This window comes from Perca fluviatilis, unplaced genomic scaffold (assembly GCF_010015445.1).
Source record: "Perca fluviatilis unplaced genomic scaffold, GENO_Pfluv_1.0 PFLUV_unplaced_scaf_1, whole genome shotgun sequence".
In the NCBI taxonomy this organism is placed as follows: Eukaryota; Metazoa; Chordata; class Actinopteri; order Perciformes; family Percidae; genus Perca; species Perca fluviatilis.
In genome coordinates, this window is record NW_024375502.1 from 583,534 (window position 1) to 609,657 (window position 26,124).

At 43.3% G+C, this 26,124-nt stretch overlaps 2 protein-coding genes across 2 annotated transcripts in view; one reads left to right on the forward strand and one right to left on the reverse strand.

Moving 5' to 3' along the window:
• Window positions 1-26,124, forward strand: part of LOC120554977 (NLR family CARD domain-containing protein 3-like) — a 291,821-nt gene that overhangs the window by 92,528 nt on the left and 173,169 nt on the right.
• Window positions 20,970-26,124, reverse strand: part of LOC120554978 (NLR family CARD domain-containing protein 3-like) — a 32,641-nt gene continuing 27,486 nt past the window's right edge. The window contains exons 11-12 of the mRNA XM_039793825.1: window positions 21,689-21,735; window positions 20,970-21,568 (exon numbers count right to left, since the gene is read on the reverse strand). Coding sequence (XP_039649759.1) covers window positions 21,027-21,568; window positions 21,689-21,735 — 589 coding nt within the window. The 3' untranslated portion in view covers window positions 20,970-21,026. The remainder of the gene's footprint in view (window positions 21,569-21,688; window positions 21,736-26,124) is intronic.

Sequence of the window (26,124 nt, forward strand, 5' to 3'; positions counted from 1 at the left end):
AAAAGCCTTGTACCACGCGAAGCCTTCAAAGCGCAAAGACATTTTAAAACACTGCTCACCTGATTTTCTGCAGGCCTTGTGCGAATTATCTCTTAATCTTTTGAAAGGGCATCTAAAGGTGTCCCCTTCTCAATACAGACAACTGAAGCGTCAAAAGAATATTATAAGGTTGTTGGCAGATAAAAAAACCAGCTTAAAGCGTAAACATCAGGTTCTGAAAAAACAAACTGGGGGTTTTATCCTTCCTCTGCTTTCGAGCGCGTGCCTATTTTCGAAATCTACTAGGTGGGCTGATTCGAGAAGCTAAGAGGAGAAGAAAAAATTAATAATATGGCTCTAAAGGCTACCAAGAAAATGTATTTGATTTGCCCCGCCCCAGCAGCTGAGTAAAATGACTAGACCAGAGCCATCCATCAGACAGACAGCGCGAAGATGATTTGAATGAGAAAATGAGCGCGTATTAAATGATCCAAGATTGAATTCGTATGAAAAAGCTAAAAGATACGGAGCGCTGATGTTACGCTATCTCACTTTGCTCAAACAAAGCGAGAAAGAGCGTCATAGGGTTACTCTCACTCTGCATCCGGATGTCGCACAAAGTCAACACTCTGCATCCTCATCAGATGCACCAGCTGCCGATGCACCAGTAGATGGTGCTGATGGTGGTGTAGCAGCAGCATCAGCACCGGACCCCCAATCCCTATTGGATGAGGCTGCAAGCGATGTGATAACAAACCTGCCCCTGCACGACCGGAAAAACGCTCTCTACATTATGCAGAAATTAGCCGCAAATGACGTGAGATGGTCCTCTAGGGGCGAATTTATTTACAAAGGCTCTGTCGTAAAAGGCTCTCATATGATAGATTTATTCAAAAATCTAGCGCAGCCTAATAAGAAGAAAACCCAAACAATGCCAAAAGGATGGACTGGTTTCTTAAATACTTTGTCAGTGCTCAACATTCCCGTTTCGATGGTGAAAAATCCGCAAGCGCGTGAACAGTACAGACAACTCAGAATGGACGGAGATGGTTTTGAAGAAAAATCACCGCGTCAAAAAAGACAAAAATCCCCAAGATGGTCTACGTGGGATTAAGGTTTTAAACTTGTAAATGAAGAGAATTTCCGTACACTGTCATTTTCAATAAAGCATTTTATTAATCACAAGTTTATGGTTACAGCGTTTGTTTGTTTTTCATGTTTCTTACAAGTGATAACAATCTTTAAACATTTTCAGAGAGCATACACTATGATGAAAAGATTCTGAGCGGTTACGAGCGACGCATCTTTGATATTTATTCACAAAAGTAGATACCATGCGGTCGTTTTTATAGACATCGTCAACATGATACAAGCCCAAAATGTTATTATAAGATAAACCGCGCGCGTGTGACAGAGATAAAAAGCGTAATTGCTGTCCGCACACTATAGAGAAAGTATGCTGGAGCTGGCGGTTGTGGTAGTGTAGCTTCTTTGAACGACTTTCCAAAAATTGTAAAATGCTCGCTGGGTAATGAGCAAAATCTGGCGGAAATCCATAAGAGTCGAAAAAAGTTGCACTCCCGTCCTCTTCCAACGTCAGTGCGAGCCAGTGCTCACCAGGCATGTAGGAAGGATGAGTGTTCACTATAAAATAGGCTGGCAGGTTAAAGGTCTGGCTCAGCGCTGGTAGCTGATCACAAGCCCACACCGTCCGGGGAATGTGTCTCCTATAAGATGATGTAAAAGCCTTTCTAGCTGATGATTATCCATATCTTTAATAATAATCCACCAACACCTGTCTTTTAGAGTTGATCTCCAGAATGGAATCGTAACAAGCGTATACTATTAACGTTGTTGTGTAAGGCAGAGGGACCCTGAAGCGCATTTCAAGACGTAAATTCCCTGAGGAAATGGGCGAGGTCAAGCGTCGCTGTGTTTTGGCTTCCCAGATTGAACACGAACAAAGAATAACCTTCGTAAATTCCCTACGGGTAATGCTAAGAGGCAGATCCTTGAGGTGTCTCCCAGTAGATGTAAACATGTTGTAATATTCTCTAACTGAGCTGCCTGTGTTGAAACGGGGCTGGAAGGCCTTAGCAGGCAGCTGCCTCCCATCCTGACACAGTGCAAGATATTCAATGTCATTATGAAGAAAGCTAAACGGGGATAGGTCCCTTCTTCCTGAAAAAGAAACTACTCGAACCATGGCTAAAGCTAGATAGCGAGGCATAGCACCCAGAAATAGGTTTTCCTGGTTACAGATCCTGGAATTTTCGTATGGAATAGGTCTTCACACAGACGCGTGAGAGCGGATAAAGAGCATTTCCTTTCATCAGGGCTGCGTCGACCCAGACGATTACGCGGAAACGGTGACCTTTTTAACAAACAGCGATGCCGATATTATCTTTAGACAGAACTTCGGAATCACGCAGCCCCATAAGACAAAATGCATTGTTACGGATCAGTTTAATTCTCAAATCAACAGAGTTTAACATCAGTCTTTCGCAGAAAATATGTCACTATGTAATGGGCCCAAAGGTCCACCTCGGCAGATTCTGCCGCTGAATTGACCTCTCTGGACTAACCCTCTGTTAGGACCATTATTTATTACCACAGAATCCATGGCGCCTCGCTGTCTTTGTTAAAACAGACCGGGCGCAATTAATTGCTCTTTAACGTGTCGTCTGAAAAGTTGAGCAAAGTTTCTATTAGCGCTCGATATGGATCGTTGCACTTGACTGGAAATTAATCTATCCCCAGAATAACGTCGCATTGACTGAAAATTGTATTCAGCGGGTAGTTGATGAGCCCAACTGCTGTATCTGGTGGGATGTTTGACCCATCTTTCTCTGTAATTTTAACTCTGAGATGAAGCAGCGTGTCGTTTAAATCGAGGTACTTTTCACCGTCTCCAGGTATGTAAAATTCAATCGGGGGAGGTCCGAAAGTGCTGATAACGGCTGGTACTCTTGATATTTTTATCCTTTACGGATAATTGTGTCATGGGAGCTGAAAAGAGGTCCAGCTCTCGGCCAGGGTATTACACTCTGCCGATTTCTGATGTAAGAGGGCCATTGTTTGCAACGTTAAAATATGTCGAGACTCTGTGCAGACTTCCTTCTCCGGAGCGTCTCCTGACTGATTTGCTCCGCTTAGCAGGCTGGCGCTTTTAAAATGCAGCCGAAACAACCCTCTCACCTGGCGGGCGTTTCCTTGCTCTACGTGACAAGACCATAATACCGCGGGCCTTCTTGATTTTTGTTCTCGTGCAGTTTCCCCATAAATCCTTTCACTGCATCTGATGCAATGTTTGTAGCGGCTGTTTTAAGATGCGGTTTTGCTACGAGCAACCTTTTTTCTTAGCAGAGGGCTACAAAGCCGAAACAACTTTGAAAATATTGAGCCTATACCTCGACCGTACATAACGAGCTCCATAAAAACCGGTAACGCCTCCTACTTGACCTTCATAGTAGGCCACAAAACGGCGTGGGTCTTCTTTGATATGAAGCATCTTACAAAGAACGTTGCACTGGTTTAAAGTGTAGTTTCACAATTGTTTTTCCAAAACAAAATCCACCGGGTTTGTTTGCGATCTGTTTTAATTTCGATGCGTATGTTTTTGATGTAATTTTTCGACAGCGGCATATAATGGAGTGTATGGTACCGAATGTTACGTTATGTCACCAAAGTCACCTTTCACATTCACGACACCAAGCAGCGGTGAGTAACTGTCGCCGACGCTTTGATACTGAATGATATCCGTATAGACAAACAGGTTATATATGCCTGCGTTTAAATCACAAGGATATGTAGATGGCCGTTTGGATAGCGTCCACCATTCATTAACTTTCAGACCGAACGTAATAAGCCAGAGGGTACGTTTTGATTTTGTGGAAGACGCTGCCTTTGAAGTCAATCCGCTTTGGTCACTGTTGTTGAAAGAGGCGTCCAAAAGGAGGCATCATATTTTTTACCGCCGGGACCAGGTATTCCAGGAGATCTTTAGGACGATTATATACCCTGTTAAATTTTACACTCACCAAGGCTGAGGCTCATCGGTCACTTTCGATTCAGTTCAAAATATGGATGAATCTGCCGGTAGAATTATACCACGGCGCGGATATATGATTTCTCGCATAGGCCCACCAACCATTCACAAGTAAAGTTCAATCGGTTTCAAATCGATATTGTGTAACAACTACAGTATTACTTTTAAATATTTCCTTACTGGCGTTAAAGGCGGAGAGTCAGCCATTAAAGCCCTCAAGAGGCGGTGTGTTCCATGATTCTCTATTGAGTGCGAGTGATGGACCGGTCTTTGTACACAGAGGTTTTATATACCACCCACATCAGCCAATTTAACCCAGCCTATTAAATTTTGTCGGCCAGTTTTTCCATTGCACCAAAAAGCCTGTTTTTCTCCCTTTGACGACTGGCGGCTTTTAGGATTTTTTCCACTTGAAACATTTTGTTACGCCATTTTTACTTTTTGCATCTCTGCTTCCTCAAAATGACCGGGTGGCCCGTCATAGTCTTACTAATTTATATAACGGAGGTGTAATGCGGGAATACCGTTCATCACTGTAAAGCTCTGGGTCCTAAAACTCTGCTCGTATTTTTTTATCGAAACGCCTCTCACTTCTCGCACAGACGACCAGATCTCCTTTCTTAAAAGCCATCTTTATTTTACTCCTGTGACGAGGCAAGGTGCCATTACAGATTGTGGAACACTTGATCGGTGTTCTCCGCTGTGACCTCCATAGGAGTCATTTTAATAGAGGTGTGATAACTGTTATTATAACTCTGTACCAGGTCTGGTAAGACGTCGAGGTAATCGTCTGGTGTTGTGAGCAGTAAAATATTTATACATGCGAAGTTTTCAGAGCGGTCAGTACCCTCGCAACAACCGACGCTTTTAAGTCACTCGCATCCTAAAATGTTTGATGTTGTGTTTCTTCATCAGAGTCTCAAATTTCTTGTTGAAAAACTCCTTTCCTCAGGCCCCGTTTGTAGCTTTAGAGGTATTAAACTTCTTTGAAACACCCGATTGAAATGCTTTTACCACTGCGGTAGTCTCCTCTTCCGCATACGCATTTATTGCTGCGTTTTCAAAATACATCTATGGCGATGGTCAGTAAATAATTAACCGGCTATTATGTTCTGCCAAGGCTTGCATGTCACAGAGGATCGGCTGGAATTGATTTAAAGGTTTAGTAACAAACACTCGGTTTCTCTTGGAATTGTACTCTGGCAGGCTTATGTAATGTATAAGCATCTTGCTCTGCTAAAAAATCTCTAACTTCCTGAACACTGACATTTTCGCCAGTCTCATCCTTTACACCCTCTGATGGAGTTGTTTTACACCCCCATAGCTGGCTGGATTTAGAGGATAGGTGAATACCCTTTTTCCATCATTACACGTTTCCTTGCTGATCCTTTCCTCTGAGACCTCAACAGTTCTCTAAGACATCCGTATGCAAGAAATGAGTCTTTATTCATTTTCTTTTCTTTTTTTTTTCCTTTATTTACAAAAGATTGTAGATACAACATGTCATTCAAAGTTTTGTTGAAAAGAAATATTCAAGGATACACACTGGATGCTACATATGTTAAAAAACACTGTTGATATTTTGTTGAAAAAGAAAAAATACAATTCTAAACAGATGCATAAAGATAAAAAATATTCAAAGATACATGCAGGTTAACATATGTTTAAAAGTAAATGTCAAGCCATTTAAAAACGTGTTTTTTTTCTTTTTTTGGATTTGTTTTCCGTTCTAAATATGGTAAATACTCTTATGAGTCCCTCATAACACTCGGGGTGACCAAACGCAGTTGGAAGATTTTCACAGAATCCTGACCAATCAAATTGTCGTACATCTCGTTGATGGGATCAAAGATCTTCTTTGCTAGTTTCAGTTCATGTAGTAGCCGTCTCTGCTACCATGCGACTCTGAAATCTTCTTGTTTCGATGTGCGTGCGCGGTAACGAAAACGTTGAATAGCTGGAATGAAACGAGGTGTTATGGAGTCTCTTTTCATCGCGTATAGAAGTTGTCCCCGGTAAAAGTTGTCCGGCCAATGCTTCCAGGCAGTCATGCTGCCTCTGGCTCGGATGCTCAATGCGTGCATCCATGACACAGAGCCCATCTGTCTTTGTGTATAATCAAGTTCGAGAAGGTGGAAACGGCTGATGTTGACGGTGTCGGAGTGAAGGACAGGCGATACCCCCTCCCATCGGTCTCATCTTCCTGGCAGTCCTCCTGTTTGTCCGGGATTAGGCTTTCAGTGGGCTTCTCCTCCTCCTCCTCCTCCATCTCATCCTCCTCCACTGAGGAAGGAGGGACCTTCCGACCTCCTCCGACTCCTCCTAATCTGAATCGTCCCTCCAGCGACTCCTTCTCACAGACCACTTTAGCAGGGTTTCCCTCCTCCAGATTGGACTGTCCGGGAGGCATGTCAAATGTCTCAGACTCCCGGTATAGCAGTGTAGGCAGCGTTCAGCTTCATAATCGTGATAATCCACCCTATGTCTGTCTCGGGGAGGGGGGGGCGGGCCTTGGAGGTCATGCCCGTCTTGTCTCTGGAGGAGGTGAAGAGGACCCGTGGTGTAAGTGTTTTTTTTTGTCCAGGGGTGGTAGTCTCTTTGTTACCGAATATAGGTTACAGCCACTCAGCCCGGAGAGAAACAACAGGACGGAAACAAAGTTATTTGGTATTTAACCTCCGCTTGAAGTATCAGAGTATTTGGGATGATGAATAATCCCACCCTTAAGGAGCTGTTGAGGTTTCAATCTGGGAATGGGCAGCGGCAGCCTCTGTAGCAGCCTCCTCCGGAAGCAGTGGCATTTCTTGAGGCTCAAACATCAGCCCTGCATGATCTTCTGAATGACAGTAAGAGCAGCACCAGAGCTAGTCTCACTGCAGGAGCATAGATAATCTGTGGAGAGACTTCCTATCTCAGAGTATTCACACCTCCATAGAGAGAACCATCATCTGTAGTCTGGGAGTCTCAGACAGTGGAACAGATTGATGCTTCTCTCTCTCTGCAGCAGACTCTCTACCTGATCTTCTTTTGAGTTGTAATTCTGGACTTCTGATTGGTCTTGGGAGATACGCCCTGTCTGCAGTCAGCACTCTAGAGAGACTCCTGATTAGACTGCAGTGAAAGACCCAGGAGGAAGCGGGAGGTGTCGTGTAAGTCCAGGTGTGCTGTCCATAATACTGGACTCCCAAAGGCCTTGGTCTGTGCAGCACTCCTGGTAGAACTGTGTTGATGCTCTTGCTTCTCCCTTGACAGCAGGTCTACCCAGAGTTGGTAGAATATCAGATGGGACATGAAGAGTGCAAGCCAAAAGTAGAAACTCCCTGGAACACTCAGACATGGTAAGCTGGAACACCTCAAGCACCCTGGTAACAGTCCCTCTTTAAAGATCTGTGTGAACACTCCTGAGTACACTGAGGCTGCTCTGATATTGATGCCAGAAAATGTCAGATCTGATTCATAGAAGATCAGGTTGCCTTTCTGCAGCTGCTCAAAAGCCAGTTTTCCCAGAGACTCGATCATCTTCCTGCTCTCTGGACTCCAGTGTGGATCTGTCTCAGTTCCTCCATCATACTTGATGTTCTTCACTTTGGACTGAACCACCAGGAAGTAGATGTACATCTCAGTCAGGGTCTTGGGCAGCTGTCCTCCCTCTCTGGTCTTCAACACGTCCTCCAGAACTGTAGCAGTGATCCAGCAAAAGTTTGGGATGTGACACATGAGGTGGAGGCTTCGTGATTTCTTGATGTGGGAGATGATTCTGCTGGCCTGATCCTCATCTCTGAATCCCTTCCTGAAGTACTCCTCCTTCTGTAGGTCAGTGAATCCTCTGACCTCTGTCACCATGTCAACACACTCAGGAGGGATCTGATTGGCTGCTGCAGGTCGTGTGGTTATCCGAGAGGTGAGCAGAGGGAAGCAGATTCCCCCTGATGAGGTTTGTCAGCAGCACACCCACTGAGGTGGACTCTGTAACATCAGTCAGGATCTCAGTGTTGAGGAAGTCCAGAGGAAGGTCGACACTCATCCAGACCATCAAAGATGAACACAAACGAGACTCTTCAAACCTGCAGATTCCTGCTTCTTTGGTTTCACTAAAGAAGTAATCAACAAGTTCCACCAAGCTGTACTTTCTCTCTTTCAGCACATTCAGCTCTCTGAAGGTGAATGGAAATGTGAACTGGATTTCCTGGTTGGCTTTGTCTTCGCCCCAGTCTAGAGTGAACTTCTGTGTTAAGACTGTTTTCCCAATGCCAGCCACTCCTTTTGTCAGCACTGTTCTGATTGGTTCATCTCTTCCAGGTGGGGCTTTAAAGATGTCTTCTCGTCTGATTGTTGTTTCTGGTCTGCCTGGTTTCCTGGATGCTGTTTCAATCTGTCTGACCTCATGTTCAGCATTGACCTCTGCAGTCCCTCCCTTTGTGATGTAGATCTCTGTGAACATCTGATTCAGAAGGGTTGGGTTTCCTGCTTTAGCAATCCCCTCAAACACACACTGGAACTTCTTGTTTAGTTTAGATTTGAGTTTACGCCTACAAACTCCAGCTTGACTTCCTGAATGAATACAGAAAAAGAAGATCAGTAAGTGATTCATAAAGAAAGATGAAAATACTTTGACCCATCTCTGGAGATAGTAATAAATGTCCCATTAGTCCATCAAGTTAATTCTTTAGAGAAATCCTCTTACTGCGCTGCAGACAGTCAGCCAGCTCGTCCTGCTTCATTCTCCTCAGGAAGTGCAGTGTGATCTTCAGAAATGCCTCAATGCTCCTGCTCTGCTCTTCATTCTCATCCTCCCTCTGACTCTCTGGGCATTCTGGGTAATCTGGACTCAGAATCTTCTGGATCTTCTTCAGCTCATTCTTCACAAAAGTGACGATGTTGTCCTCCGGCAGCTGGAACAGAAGATTATATTAATCAAATGAAACTGAAATTATGGAAGGAAACATCAGATCCATGTTGTGCAGATTGACAATCCTCTGGTCTAAAATGTGCAGCATGGAGATGATTGTGAATAGAAGAGATGTAAAAGTAGTTGTTGTAAATGTACATACCATAAAAATGGAGTCCAGGTGTGTTTGATGCTGCTGGGGCAGACTGACCACTGGGAATCTCTGAGCTCTCCAGGTCCACTCTGTGGAGGAATCAGGAGGAATTAGCTCACATCATGTCTGTCAAGTTGTGTCCTGACACAAACACTTACCAAGGCCTTTATGGTTCTCCAGGGGGTTGTGCAGATAAAGTTACCCTGGAAGGGACACTCTGAAGTGCATACATCCCAACCATCCCCTGGTATTCCCAGTTGGAGAAGAACATTTGGGAAGAATTTTACCATTCATGATTTTTAGCCTACCCTATGGCTACGGGAGATTTAAAATGCATTTTAATGGGGCTAAAACACCAGACAATATTGGACCAAACCAGGTCACTGGACAGCTTTCAGATGTGAGAATATAAATATATGTGAAGAAGAAAGATGCTGAAAATAAATTCAAAAACTTCTCTGGATACATAAAAGTTAAAACATGAATCAGCAATATTATAATATTAACAGTTTACCTCTTTTCAGCAGAGGAATGTTGACCTTTAAAGTCAATGAGGCGATCATATGACCAGTCACTCTTAAAGGACACACAGCTGGGTTCAGGTCTAGGAGAGTCTGGTCTTTGATGGATCCTGTTACACAGAGAGTAAGACCAACAGGGATGGAAATTCACTTTTTAGTGTTCAGACACAAAAACTGCTGGAGATACAAGCAGCAACTAAAACAAGATTAACACAAAGAAGTTCAATAAACTATACAAAAAACTGGGTTAAAAGCTAAAACACCAGAGAATACTGTATATTGGACCAAACCAGATCCAATATTTACCTGAAGTCAAGAGTTGAAGACTGGTTTAACTGGACACCTTTCAGATGTGAGAATATAAATGCATGTGAAGAAAGATGCTCAAAATAAACCCCAAAAACTTGGAAACTCTGGAAACATAAAAGTTAAAACATAATTCAGTAATATTATAATATTAACGGCTTACCTCTTTTCAGCAGAGGGTTGCTCTCCTTTAAAGTTAATATCGCATTGAGGTGACCTTCTTAACATTTCAATTTCCCTTTCAATTTGCAGCTTCTGCCTTTCAAGTCTCTCCATCTCTCCATCTCTCTCCTCCATTTCTACTCGCCTCCCCCTTAAAGGTCTTTTTTTAAAGTAGTTGTATCTCCATGGACCTGTGACTCTTCATGGACACACAGCTGGTCTGTTCAGGTTCAGTTCCAGGTTCAGGTTCTGGTTCAGCAGGGTCTGGTCTCTGATGGGTCCTGTTAGAAAGAGAGGAAGACCACTTTTTAATCTCCAGAAAAAAAAGGCTGCTGGAGAAACTAGAAGCTATCAAGCAGAAAATAAAGTCTGAATCTCTTCACTGAATGATTTCTGCTCTCTGCTCATCCTGCTCTGTCATTCATTCTCTTTCTGGGAGAACAGGAACATTGGAAAGACTCCAGGACTAATGTCATCTTTCTGTCCTCTAATGGAGACAAGACTCCAGGACTAATGTCATCTTTCTGTCCTCTAATGGAGACAAGACTCCGGGACTAATGTCATCTTTCTGTCCTCTAACGGAGACAAGAATGCATTATGACAATCAGTCTCACCTTTCTGTCCTGTGTATTGAATGTAAAAACAAGATTTAAAGTGGAGCTTTTGCATGTGTCTGCATGTGAAACTCTGTTTTACAGACCTGTCCATTAAATCAACTATCCATTAGTCCATCAAATCCTTTGAGTGTTAGTCGATTGAGAATTTCTTGAATTAAAAGAAAGCAGATCTGGGCTCAGGTCCCTGATGTAAAAGCTTTCTTACTGCATTATATTCTATATATTTACATGTAGTGTTACCTGCCTCCTGAGTTTTGTGTTCTCCTTCAAATAAATAAGGATGTTTGTAGGAGCCTAAATGCAGTCATTTATGTTTTGATAAATCATACAACAATTTCCTTTACCATTCTCACCTTCTCTATCTGGCTCACTGCATCGTTTTTTGGAAGTGGATTTTGCACTTTTCTATTTTTTCCTTATGTAAATGTAAATAACTAATCTTTGACCGTGTGATCCTGTGGATATTTTTTATTTGGATTAAGATGAGGAGATTTAGAAGAGCGTCGAGATACAGCTTCATTCTGTGGAAACCCACAACATTTTATAAATTAAATTTGTGCATACTAATATATATATATATGTGTATATATATATATATATATATATATATATATATATATATATATATATTACTGTATATATTTATATTTATATTGTAACGTATTGTTACTTTTACATTTTTCCTGTGTAAATAACGAAAATGAAATGAAATATCTGAATGCAGGAATTTAGACGTCAGAAGTTTTTTCGCCACTGTCGCACCAAATGATTGCTGAGAGTGTGGTCTACACCTAATCTATTTGTAGAGTGTCCTGATTAGGATTGGACACTACAAATAACATGTTATTGAATTTGAACACAGAGTTGCATCATAAAGAAGTGCCACTAGTTCCTGTTGGAGGAGTGCCAGCTCATAGTGATGCAGTTCCATATTAGTTGGTTTAGTTAGAGAATAAAAGAGCTGAGTCATGTTGTCTCCACATCAGTCCTGTCAGTGAATAGAACGACCGACACTAACTGCTGCAGACAGATTTCTGATCTTCAACACAAGAGTCCTTAACACTTTCTCAGGAAATAAGAAGTGAAGTAGAAACATTATATTTAACATTACAGAGCCAGAAACTAACCCTGAAGAGACCAAAGACTAACTTGGCAGAAAAATCACAATTAGATTGTTTCCCCCACATGGTTGAGCCCTAATGCCCAGATAACTAACGTGGAGAGAAAACTATGTACACAAAGGATTTATGGAGGGGGGCTTTTTACAAGTTTTTGTTCCTTTTTTAAGGTTTTTGTTGCCTTTTGGAATAATATTTGACTTTCTTTCCGATATTTTTGACTTTCTTTCCAATATTTTAGCCCAAAGTCCACAGAGGCAGCCCGGTTGGTAACTTAAATTCATCAGAGCCAGCTGTAAATGACGATTGCATTTCATTGGACAATTCTGTTGTATAATGACAATAAAGCCGAACCTTGAACCTTGAACCTTTTATCAGAAACAGTAGAGCTGTGTTGTGTCTCACTTTACTCTGATGGAGACGACCGTTTGTTTTCTGACAGCAGGAGAAAGGAAATAAAGATCAGCTGTTTGATTCCAGTAAATCACCAACATGGAGATTTATCTTCAACACAAGAGTCGTCCAAACTTTCTCAGGAAATAAGAAGTGAAGTAGAAACTTTATATTTAACATTACAGAGCCAGAAACTAACCCTGAAGAGACCAAAGACTAACGTGTTGTTAAAGTATCAAACAGCAACTTACAGTTTCCTCAAACAGTCCAAAGAGTTGATGAAGAAGAGTTGATGAAGAAGAGTTGATGAAGAAGAGGGTCGCTCTCCACCTGGAGAGAAACCTCTGACACAGGTGAGCTGTTTCCTGGAATGAGTCCCAGCTCCACCTGTCAGGAAGCAGGCAGGAAGGGCTGCAACAGGAGCAGATTTTCACAATAAAATGAGATTTGGACTAATGGAGCCAAGACTGAGAATCAATCTCACTTTTCTGTCCTGTCAGTGTTTGTTCTAGGTTTTGTAGAAGACTGAGGTCCAAATATTCAGTTGCAGGGAGTTTATGGTTTGTCTTACAGGAAAAGGTTACGTTTGTCAATAAAACAATATGCAATTTTGCATAATGTTGGACTGTTATTATTACCATGTGTGTGTCTTAAACATTGGAAAAGCTAGATCACCTGATAAACAAAAAATCAGAAAGATTAAAGTCAAAACTTAAAGCTAAAGAAGTCTGACTACAATCATAAAATCTTTGAAAAGTTTAGTTTTGATGCTCACATTGACTTCACATTAATTCAGTTAGGTGGTACCTAAAACGGCTCCAATGGTAGAGAAACCCTGCCTGAGACGTTAAAAACAATGACATTAAAGACACTTCTCCTCCTCCACACATCACTACAACAGTAACAGAGGCATTTAGGTCACTACATTTTATTCTGAAAGGTCCCAGAGGAAACCGTAGAGTCCTGTTGTGTCTGACTTTACGCTGGTGGAGACGACGGTGTGTTTTCTGACAGCAGGAGAAAGGCTCGGAGCACCCCCATCTTCAAACTCAGCCTTCATTTAGATCTCAACTACACAGCTGTAAAGTGTCCTGAATGCAGCCTCACAGTTGGGACAGGCAGACGTAGAAACACCTGGCAAAGGATTTAAAACCTCCTCTGTAGTACTTCATGTTACAACATGGAGATTAATCTTCAACACAAGAGTCATCCAAACTTCCTCAGGAAAGAAGTGAAATAGAAACATTATATTTATATAATGTATATATTGTATTATATTTAACATTGACAGAGCCAGAAACTAACTCTGAAGAGACCAAAGACTAACGTGTTGTTAAAGTATCAAACAGCAACTTACAGTTTCTCAAACAGTCCAAAATGTCAACGTAAAACAACTCAGGTGAGTTGTTTCCTGATGCGTCACAGCTCCACCTGTCAGGAAGCAGACTTTCACAATAAGAGCTTTGTTTCTTCCAAAACAAAGTTTTCAGAAGTCTTCTGGTAGCTGTGCCAAGAGAAATCTCAATCATTCCCAATATTACAGAGACTGAGAGCCTAGGTATATGTAAGGGAGATAACATAGACACAGGCTAATTACTGATCACTAACATGCTAGTTAACATTAGTAATTAAACCTAAAACAGCTAATGTAAGTCCAAACTGCCTGTGAGCTTCTCCTGTACTATACGGTAATTCCTCTACTGTGTGACAGTAAGTCTCGTGTTATGACCCAATCGTTAGCCTATTTTTATATAAAGCGTCTGCTACGGACCCATAACGTGAGGTACAAGGTAATGGAGCCTTTTATACATTGTCGTGTTTCTTTAGAAATAAACAACGGACAGATAGAGTCTTTAAATGCTTCAGATGTAAAGTTATTCACTGTCAAAATGACGTCAAAATGAATGGGGAGTCAATGGGATGCTAACGGGAGGTGAGAGCTAGATAGCATCAAAATGGCGCCATAGGAGGAATGCGCGTTGTGGAGAGAGGCTGACCCCCCTTGGTTTCCTCCCTCTGTGTGACTGTGGTTGCTGTTGTCAGTGACTGCTCTGTCGATGAATGGTTGATGGCTTGCATGATTTCATAATCCCTGCATTTTCGTTGCAAAAAAGAAAGTAAGCAGAAAGTTGAAAAATGTTGCGTTTGCTTCACATAAGAGCAGACATTTTCCCCTGTTGCCATGGGAACATTATGAAGTGACGTCATTACTCGACGTGAACATCATCGAAAAGCAGGGCTACAGACTACAACCATCTGCTCCATATCTACCTACTGTATGACTGGTTACAGACTACAACCATCTGCTCCAGATCTACCTACTGTATGACTGGTTACAGACTACATCTGCTCCAGATCTACCTACTGTATGACTGGTTACAGACTACAACCATCTGCTCCAGATCTATCTACTGTATGACTGGTTACAGACTACAACCATCTGCTCCAGATCTACCTACTGTATGACTGGTTACGGACTACAACCATCTGGTCCAGATCTACCTACTGTATGACTGGTTACAGACTACAACCATCTGCTCCATATCTACCTACTGTATGACTGGTTACAGACTACAACCATCTGCTCCAGATCTACCTACTGTATGACTGGTTACAGACTACAACCATCTGCTCCAGATCTACCTACTGTATGACTGGTTACAGACTACATCTGCTCCAGATCTACCTACTGTATGACTGGTTACGGACTACAACCATCTGGTCCAGATCTACCTACTGTATGACTGGTTACAGACTACAACCATCTGCTCCAGATCTACCTACTGTATGACTGGCTACAGACTACAACCATCTGCTCCAGATCTACCTACTGTATGACTGGTTACAGACTACAACCATCTGCTCCAGATCTACCTACTGTATGACTGGTTACAGACTACAACCATCTGCTCCAGATCTACCTACTGTATGACTGGCTACAGACTACAACCATCTGATGAGCTGTATGGTGCAAGATGAATTTCCGAAAGGATCAATAAATGTCTGTCAGCTGCACTTAAAGTCTCTTGAGGTCATATGGGACTTGGTTGTTCTCCATAATGTATCATACACTATATATATTTATTGTTATATTAGTAGAGACAACATTAAGTATCATTACTTAATCACTGTATATATTATTCTGGTGTACACTGTTGACTTGTCTCCCTGCTATTGAATGTGCAGCTGCCACCTAGTGGGCATTACCGCAAATCTTTTGTCACTGCTGAAAAGTGTTGAGAATTAAAATGACTCATTTAAAACAAAGTGGCATATCCTGAGCTATTTGTGTCTGATTAATAAGTGAAAACTCATACTTTGTGTTACTCTGAAGGAATATTTTAGCTTCAGTTCAAATTATCTTGGATGATGACAAATATTGATCACACAATCACATCATCCCTGCTTATAAGTTTTAAACACAACCATCAGATTTGGGGTGGGTTACACAAGCAGTTGTGCAATAACTTATTTGCCAAATAAAAGATAAAAAATCCCAACCAGAATGTTACTTAATGTGAAACAAGGTTAGATGGGTAAACATTTTAAATCAATAAAATATATATTTGAAATTTGATTTAAATAATAAAATTAATAATAATAATAATAAAATCATTATATATATATATATTTTATTTTTTTATTTATTTATAAAAATGTATATTTAAAATGTATATATTTTTTCCATTTTATTTTTTATTTTATATTATTTTACTCCTGATGCCTGTCGGCAGTCGGCAGGGGGCGCTGTTTGTATTCCTTGTTTGACTTCGTTTCCTGTTACGTCACCGCTGCGTCACTGGGTGAGAGGTTATGTTTCCCGGTTTGAATATGCTAACAACAACAACAACAACAACAACATAATCAACAGGTTTCATTGAATGACTAAAGCCGATTTGTAGTTTTTAAAATGTTTGAATGTTTCTGGCAGTTTGTGAGTGAAGCGCGCGCAGCAGCTTCAGCTTGAGCAGGTAACATCACGAACTTTAAATTAACTTTATTCACTGTTTGTTTTCCTGTCGTTAGCATGCTAACAGGCTAGCTGCAGTCTGGAAGTTCCAGTAAAACTGTTAGGGCTAGATTTATCAAGCTGTTTGCGTCTGTTTCCAGGCGCCTAATTGATCTAAGGTGGGGATGTGTGCTTTCCATCTCATTTGTCATTCTTTTATTCTCTTGCTTCCATTCGGCTCCTTTTCTTCTTTATCCTTCCTTCCTTTCCTTTCGTTTTCCCTCATTTCCTCTTTCTTCTTCTCTCCTTTTTCCTTTTTTTTTCCCTTCCCATTCTTCTTTCTTCCAGTTTTCTCACTCACTGTGCCTCTCCCCTTCTTTTCCATCTTCCTTCTTCTCCTTTCTTTTCCTCTTCCTTCTCTTTCCTTCCTTTTTTTCCTTCCTCTTTTTTCCTTTCCTTTCTCTCCCTCCTCTCCTTCCTTCCTCCCTTCCCTCTCCTTCCTCTCTCTCCCTCCTCCTCCCTCTCCTCCTCCCTCCTCCTCTCTCTCCCCTCCTTCCTTCCTTTCCTCCCTCCTTCCTCTCCCTCCTTCCTCACTCCTCCTTCCTCCTCTCCTCCCTCCTCTTCCTCTCTCTCCCCCTCCTTCCCTCCCTCTCTCTCCCTGCCTCCCTTTCTCTTCCTCTCTCTCCCTCCTTCCCTCCTCTCTCCCTCTCTCTCCCTTCCTCCCTCTCTCTTCCTCTATCTCCCTCCTTCCCTCTCTCTTCCTCTCGCTACCTCCTTCTCTCCTCTCTCTCCTTCTCTCCCTCCTTCTCTTCCTCTCTCTTTCCCTCCTTCCTTCCCTCCCTCCCTCTCTCTCCTCCTCCCCCTCCTCTCTCTCACACACACACACACTTATACAGATACCCACACATACATACATACACACACACACACACACACTCATACAGACACCCACACAGTTTAAAGGTGACCATCATTATCCACCCGTGTTTTGATGTCAAAATCTGCGTTATCTCTTCATAAAATCGTTGTTACAGGTTAGCGGTCTGCATATAGTGCGATCCCTTTAGATAACTTTGGGAGGAGTAAAATGTTTTCTGTGTATAAATATGAGTGTTTTTGCCGAGTAGCAGCCCTTTAGGGTCCCCCTTTTGGGTCCCTTTTGGGTGCCTTTTGAGCCCTTTCAGGTGTTCCCTTTTGGGTCCCTTTTGGCTCCCTTTTTGGGTCCCTTCCGGGCTCTTTACCGAGCCGCTTTACGTGGCATCGGGATGCCATGAAGCCTTCTCCATCTTGCACTTCCTGTTGTTTTGGGAAGATTCATGATGCCTCTCTCCAGCTGTAGAGGGGTTCCCTTGCGCTCGCTGAGTGTAAGGGAGGAAAAGAAAAGAGAAAAGAAAAAGACTATCTCTGAGAGGCGGCTTGAATACCTCTGTTAAACAGAGGCCAAAAAGTGCTCTTCTCTCTTAGTTTGCCCAGACGCTCTTTTCGGCTGCGTTTTGGGGAAGATTTATTTGCCTCTTTGACACCGAAAGGAGATTACCTGAACTCTTATGAGTGTGGGAGACACAGAGCCAGGAGGAGAAGAGAAGCGGCTTTAAATACCTCTGTTAGAGGCGGGGCTTTATCTTTATCTTTATCTTTATCTTTATTTTGTAGAGGACCACTTGCTTTTAATTTCTGCTTTTGTCACAAAATAATAAAAACTACCTGAGTCCGACTTTGGACTAGGAGACCCAACCTTTTGCCAGTTCTTTATGTTTTCTCTGGGATCGTCTTGCCTGCTGTCGAGCGGGGAGGGTTTCCCCCCCTACGGGGGTTAGTGACTCCTCTTTAACCGCCCGTTAACCTCCTGTTATCTCCTAGTGGGAGAGACCTCCTGTTATCTCCTAGTGGGAGAGACCTCCTGTTATCTCCTAGTGGGAGAGACCTCCTGTTATCTCCTAGTGGGAGAGACCTCCTGTTATCTCCTAGTGGGAGAGACCTCCTGTTATCTCCTAGTGGGAGAGACCTCCTGTTATCTCCTAGTGGGAGAGACCTCCTGTTATCTCATGAGGCTCGAGGCACAGTGCACGCACACTATGCTTGTTACACACAGGGACACACACACACACACACACACACACACACACAGGGACACACAGCAGCACACACACACACACACAAAGGGACACACAGCAGCACACACACACACACACACACACACACACAGGGACACACAGCAGCACACACACACACACACACACACACACACACACACACACACACACAGGGACACACACAGGGACACACACACAGGGACACACACACACACACACACACACACACAGGGACACACAGGGCGGCAAAAACACACACACACACACACACACACACACACACACACACACACACACACACACACACACACACACACACACACACACACACACACACACACACACAGGGACACACAGCAGCACACACACACACACACACACACACACACACACACACACACACACACACACACACACACACACACACACACACACACACACACACACACACACACACACACACACACACACACACACAGGAACACACAGCACACACACACACACACACACACACACACACACATGCAGAAGATTACTAATAATAATATTAGGGTGTAAATCCTCCATCATAACAGCAATGCTCCAAGGTCCAAACGCGCCTGGCTTTTAAAGGGAATGGGAGATGATCTCTGATTGGTTGATGAATGGGAGATGATCTCTGATTGGTTGATTGCATGTTACGCCCAAAACACCCCTCTGATTAATGAAGACACTAAGGACAACCCTTTAGGACCAGGCGCCCGGCACACAGACCCTTTTTACTGCCGTCAGACTAGTAAAAGTGGATTTGGACCGGCCCTAAACACACCTGCACCAGGCGCTCCACACCGTGACCTCAGATGGTTAAAATAGGGACAGACAGAGTTCTACTGGACTTGACCTCCTTTTCTACGTCTTCCTGTGAAATCGCTGCATGTCTTTCCCTCTGTCCTCCTGTCCTCCTGTAGGGGGCGCTGGAGAGGCAGCAGTTGGACAGACAGAGAGCAGAAGAAGAGGCTGCTGATGCCAGAGATGCTCTGCAGAAGGTCCTGGCTCTAGTTTACCCCTCATGTGTATTCAACAGCTAACTGTTTAACATCTCCACATCAGGACAGTGGAGGGACCATGGGTCAAACTCACAGCCCGCGGGCCCAATCCAAAAACATGGGGAAGGGTTTTTCAACTTGCAATTACAACAAAAACGACTTTGAGACTCAGAAATCCCCCAGAACCAGAACCAGAACCAGAACCAGAACCAGAGAGATGGCATATTCAGGCTGAGAAAGAGCTCGTTGTGAGTCAGCTGGGTGGTAGCCTACTTAGAAAATGTAATCATTAGTTTTGCTTGATTTGCTAAATTCTAGGACAGCTTTGGAACTTTTTTGCTGACTTTTTCAGGCTTTATGTGGACCAAACTGGACGTGAAAAGACTTTATGAGACACAAGTTTTTTTGTGATTGTTGAAGGCAAAAATCCTTGATTATGCGGGCGTTTTTCTTAAAAAATGTGATGGAATATGCTCTATGATATTTATGCAATTTTATGCGATGAAATTGCGGGAACTTGCAAAAAGAGATGAAAAAGAGAAAGAAAAGTGATCCCCCCCAACAGCCTGCTTTTGATGATGAATTACATCACTTTATAACGTTCCCATGGCAACAGGGGAAATGGCTGCTCTTGTGTGAAGTAAACGCAACATTTTTCAACTTTCTGCTAAGATATATTATGGAAATATATATACGAAAATATGGAATGCTGTTTTATTCACAATTAAATGAATGAATAAATACATGAATGAATAAATAAATATGCCTTTGAAATACACCATGAAATAAATAAATGAGGCAATAATTACATAATTAAATAAATTTAATTATTTCATGGTACTTTTATTTCATAAGTCCACATTTATTTATTTCACTCTCTATTTATTTCCAGTTCTTATATGTAAATCAGGGGGCGTGGCTATCTCTCACATTCAGAACAAGGTGAATGGGACTTCTTTGGCAGACCAACAACAGGACAATTTTAACAATTTTCGCCATCTTATTCATCACTAAATTCACTTCTGACAACGTTTTAAGCGAGAAATGAACTTTTTAGATTTCGAATATAGGTCTTGCAAAAATCGTTGCCGAATTTACAATTTGCTTCAAAGTTTTCGGAGTTGAGGAGCTCCATATAGTGAAAGGACAGCCAGCTAGCGTCTGCTAGGGGCTGCTAGCTCGTCGCTCGGAGAACCCAATGTAAGCTGGAGGTCTCTCTCTCTCTCTCTCTCTCTCTCTCTCTCACACACACACACACACACACACACACACACATATTAGGAGTAGTATTCATAGACTATATACACACGGTATTATACACAGTATTATACATATGTGTGTGTGGTGTCTGTCATTTTAATGTCAAGGTTGTGCTGATCAACCTTTAAACATCTGCAGAATCTCATTAAGAAATAGTTTGGATCATAGACTGTAAATATTACTATTATATTCATACATACAGTCTATGGTTTGGATGTTATTAAACGTAACACAAACACATCACAGGAACTTTATGCTTTTATTGTGAAAAGAGACAGAAATCAAAACTAAACATGACACATTTTTACACTTTCATGATCACAGCTTCCATCTTTAAAGGACAGGAAGTGGAAGAAGTTTACAATGTTCACCAGGAATCTGTTCAATCATTCTGAATTATTTTATACAAAGTTCATTCATTAGTTCATAACAATAACCTGAAGTATTTCTGTAAGTGTGATCCTGTACAGACTCAACTGATCAGCAGTGAGAAACAGGAGGAGACTCTCCGTCCTACAGAGGACACAGAGACACTGAGGAACCAGAACCAGAACCGAACCTGAACCCAAACCCAGGATAGAGAGGCTGAGTGAATGTGGTGTTGAAGGTGTGGAGGTGGATCAGTGAGTCAGAGGAGACTGTGTAGAAGGACAGAGAGCCAGCAGGACAGTCCACATACACTGCTACTCTACCAGAGACAGAGGAGGAGGAGATGGATGTTTCTCTGTTATTGTGACAGACAGAGTAACCACGATCAGAGCAGAACAGACTCCAGGACTGATCATTACATCCAAACACACAGTCATCACTGTCTCCTCTCCTCCTGATTCCTCTGTAACTCACTGATATATCAACATCTCCTCTCCTCTGGACCTCCCAGTAACAGCGACCAGTCAGACCATCTCTACACAGCAGCTGATAATACCAGTAGTCAAACCTCTCTGGATGATCAGGATATGGCTGATCCTCCTCCACTAATGTCACCTTCCTGTTGTTGTCAGACAGTTTGAGTTTTCTGTTCACTGTGTTTGTGTCCAGTGTGAGTTCACAGGAATCTGACGGAGAGGAGACACAACACAGCTGCAGTTATTAACCAATCAGGACTTTGATGATGACATCAGAGGGTTGAAGGAGTGATGTCACAGTTCCATGAATGAAATGTAAAACAGACTTACACTTCCTCAGACCTGGTGTCAACCATCTGACTCCAGCAGGCTCCACCCTGAAAGGAGGAGGGGGGGGGGGGCATTACTTCACTCTCTCACACACAGCTTCATCTGATCTAATGTAGGGCTGGAATTTACTCATTTATATTCATATTTGGGCTGTCAATCAATTAATATATGTACCAATCATAAGAGAAGTTCTTACTAGAGAGAGAGAGAGAGAGATTTTTTTTGTTTGATTCTTACAAAACACTTTATTTACATAATTATAATTTGTGCAGGTTCACAATTAAATAAAGTTCTAATGCATTAAAATCTCAGTAGTTGTATTTAAAGACAGAATATTATCCGATAAAAACTTGTGCAAAAACCAGCTCATCATCAACCACAGAACAAACAATGTCATTAAAACACCAACGTAGTTTAAAAGCATCAATGTCTCCGATATGTTTGTAGAACCTGAACTCTAACCAGAGTCTGGCCCTGATGTTACAGAGCCAGACTGCCCTGGCCTCCTGCCCCTCTCTGTTCTCCAACCTGTTCTTTCTGCTGATATAAATCGCCATTTTGGCTTCACCTTAAAGGTAGTTCAGGAGCTGCCATTTTTCTTTTTGTGCCTTTTCATAGACAGCTCCCATAATAAAAACCCTCTCAGTAAAAACTACGTTAAAAAGACTAAAAACCAAAGTTAAAAGAGAGAAGAACTCAGTGAGTCTCTTACACTCAGTGAACATGTGGTACACAGCCTCTCGCAGGTTACAGAACAGGCACTGGCTAAGAACAGCTGGGTTAAGAACAGAGATAAAAGCATTGGAGGCGACAGCACCATGTAGAATCCTCCACTGGAGGTCAGCGGTCCGTTTTTTGAGGGGAGGCTTGTATAAAACCCTCCACTGGGGACAAGGATGCCCCCCCCCCAGCCTGTCATTCCAGACAGTGGGGGGTCTGCCACTCAGTCCTTTTTTATTGATGGCTTTCACACAATTCTGGTACAGTGTCACTTTGTCTGCTCCGTGCAGGGTAAGCTTGCCCGGGCTACTGACAGCTAGCAGGGGGCCGGTCTCCTCTCCAAACTCTGGGCTCATGTAGACTTCTGGGAACGGGTCTGTGGGGTCTGGCATAGTCTCTCCCGGGCTGTACTCCATGAGGAGCCTCCTCTCTCTCCCACTCAGCTTCTGGGTCCATAGGTTGAGGATTCGTTGTGCGACCCGGATGGAGGTCAGACCCAGGAGAGAGCCCAGAGCCCCGGCCCCCGATAGTCCAGGCCCTGCTGCCTCCACCAGCTGCTGCAGGCTCAGGGTCCTGGATCGGTTCAGGGCTGCCAGCAGCCCGGGCACCCCGCTGCAGATGTCCAGTCTGCTCCCGTTGACCAGCGGCTCCTTCAACAACCAGTGCAGAGAGTCTGACCTATCATTCAATGTACAGTTAAAAAGGGCCCACGATTTAAAAACGCCCTGATAAAAAGGAGGAAACCCACTTAACTTTAAAAATTTAGGATCAGTTAAAAACAGAGGAGCCCAGTTTACTCACATGTCTGAGGATACAGCTGGTCACGTTCCTCCACACCAAGTCAGGCGGCCCCGACAAAAACTTTAGTATAAATTGAAGCCTGAAAGTGGCCGTTCTGCTGGCCAGGTGGACAAGGCCCTGTCCCCCCTCCTCTCTTGGTAAAAACAGCACCCCCTGTGGCACCCAGTGTAGACCCCCCCAAAAAAAATCCACCATTTTTCGCTGTATCTGAGCTAGTAGACCTGACGGGGGGTCCACACAAGCTAAACGGTGCCACAACAGGGATGCAACCAGATTATTCAGAACTAAAACTCGACCTCTATAAGACATCTGAGGGAGTAGCCACTTCCATTTGTTCATTTTATTGTCAATTTTTTCCATGACGGTCTCCCAGTTTCTCCGCACCACGACCTCAGTACCGAGGAACAGACCGAGATATTTAAAACCGTCCCTTTCCCAGACCAGGTCTTGGGGGAGAACCGGGAGACCGTCATGCCATTCACCAACAGCGAGGGCTACACTTTTTTGCCAGTTCACCCTCGCTGCAGATAAAATATTAAAACCCAAAACAGTGTTTTCTAAAATGTCCAACTCATGCTGGCCTTTAATAAAAACAATGACGTCATCAGCATAAGCCGATAAAACCATGTTGTCACTAAAACCAGGTAAAATCAGACCTTCAATGTTGTGGCGTAGTCTGCAGAGGAGGGGTTCTAGGGAGAGTGCGTAGAGCATCCCGGACAGAGCACAGCCCTGCCGGACGCCTCTACACACTCTAAAAGGAGCACACAGACAGCCATTAAACTTCAGCACACTCTCAACCTCACTGTACAACACCTGGATCTTGGCTATGAAACCAGCGCTGAACCCAAACTTCCCCATTACTTTCCAGAGGAAGCTGTGTTCAACACGGTCAAAACCCTTTTCCTGGTCCAGAGAAATCAGACCAGTGAAAAACTCGACTGTGAGGCCATCAATGCCTGGGGCACGTCTCCCCTGCATACTGTGCAGGGCAGCGTGGACCTCCTGCAGTTGTATGGGCGCCTCAAGACAGGAGTTGGTCTCCGCAGAGACCTGAGGTAGCCCACTCAGGAACTCCTCCTGTAGAGCCTCCTGCTCCTCATACTCGCTAGAGTAGAGAGAGGAGTAAAACTCCACAGCTCGCCTTCTGATCTGCCTCGGCTCCATGATCTCCTGCCCTGTGTCTGAGAGCAGTGTGTGGATCACCCGCCTCTGCCCATTCTTCCTCTCCAGGCCGAAGAAGAAGCTAGAGGGAGCATCCATCTCCGAGATGGTCTGGAATCGGTACGTTGAGGGTGTGCTGTTGACATAAAAGCCTGATTTCTGTCTTACCATGGTCCCACCACTGCCTAAGACTGCTAAAATCACCCTTTCTCTGTCTAAAAATATTCCAAAAATAAATAAGGACCTCTCTAAAATTTTTGTCAAAAGTTAAAACCGAGTTAAAATGCGAATAGGCACTTTTCGGTTTCACATCTCTTATAAAAACATGACATAAAACCAAAGAGTGATCAGTAAAAACAGCAGGAACAATATTACACACTTTAAAAATATTAAAATGTTGTTTAAAACAATAAATACGATCAAGTCTGGCTGAGGAGATCCTACTCTCTCTGAGGTGGGACCATGTGTACTGTCGGCAGTCTGCATGCATCCTTCTCCATACATCCACCAGGCCATAGGTGGAGACCAGCCGCCCCAGAGCATGCTGGGAAGCTGGATGCGGCTCTGCATGGTTACGATCTAAAAGAGCATTTGCAGTAAAGTTAAAATCCCCACCCAAGAATAAAAAATCCATTTAAAACCCCACCTACCTTTTCTAAAAAGATCTTTCTCTCTGCACCGGTTGTTGGGGCATACAGGTTAATAAAAACAGCCGTAAAATGATCAAACTGAGCTCTGACTAAGAGCAGCCTCCCCTCCATAAAATGCTGGACCTCCAGTGAGACCGGAGAGAAAGCTCTGGAGAAGAGGAAGCCCACTCCTCCACTCAGAGAGGAGCCATGGCTCAGGATGGCTTCCCCTTCCCATTCTCTCCTCCAGTCGGCCTCGTTGCTGCTGTCACTGTGAGTTTCTTGTAGAAATAAAACATCAATGTGTTTCATTCTCATAGTTTCATAAATGCTGGCTCTTTTAATGACATTCCTAGCTCCATTTACGTTCAAACTCCCAACTTTAAAAACATCCATAATAAATGAAATGTTAAAAGCAACAACAATAAACAATAAATTAATAAACATTGGAGCGTATTTCATCATCAAGACGTAGTTGTTTTTTTACTTTAAGCACAAGTTTTTTCAATCTAAAACCCTCTTGGACTGTGATTTCAGAAACCTCCTTCCGGCTGTTGTGAAAACTAACGGAGGAGCAGAAAAGAACCAAATCGGGAAAAAACTCTTCTACTTTTACACCTTGCTGATTCTTTGTTTGTTTTAGGAAACATTTTATTTCCTCAGCAGTATAAAACTTCCTCTGTTGACTGCTGCTATAATTAGGAACTTCACTTTCATCAGACACACCTTCACACTCTACCACACCTACACACCCTCCCTCACACTCTCCTCACTCACTGCCTTCGGCAGCCTGCCTCACTGGAGGCGCTGGGAGTCTTCCGTCTGCGTTTTACAGGTAGTTTGGATTTAACTACAGCCTCTACTCCCTCCATCACCACCTCCTTCTCCAGCACCTCCTCCTCTACCTGTTCACTCCACCTAACACTTTGCTCCCCCACCGTTTCATTCCCCTCCTCAGTCTGTACCTCCCTGTCTCCCCAGACTGTCCCCCTGTGTGTCCCTGAGCTCACCTGTCTCCCCAGACTGTCCCCCCTGTGTGTCCCTTGACCTCACCTGTCTCCCCAGACTGTCCCCCTGTGTGTCCCCTTGACCTCCCCCTGTCTCCCCCAGACTGTCCCCGGT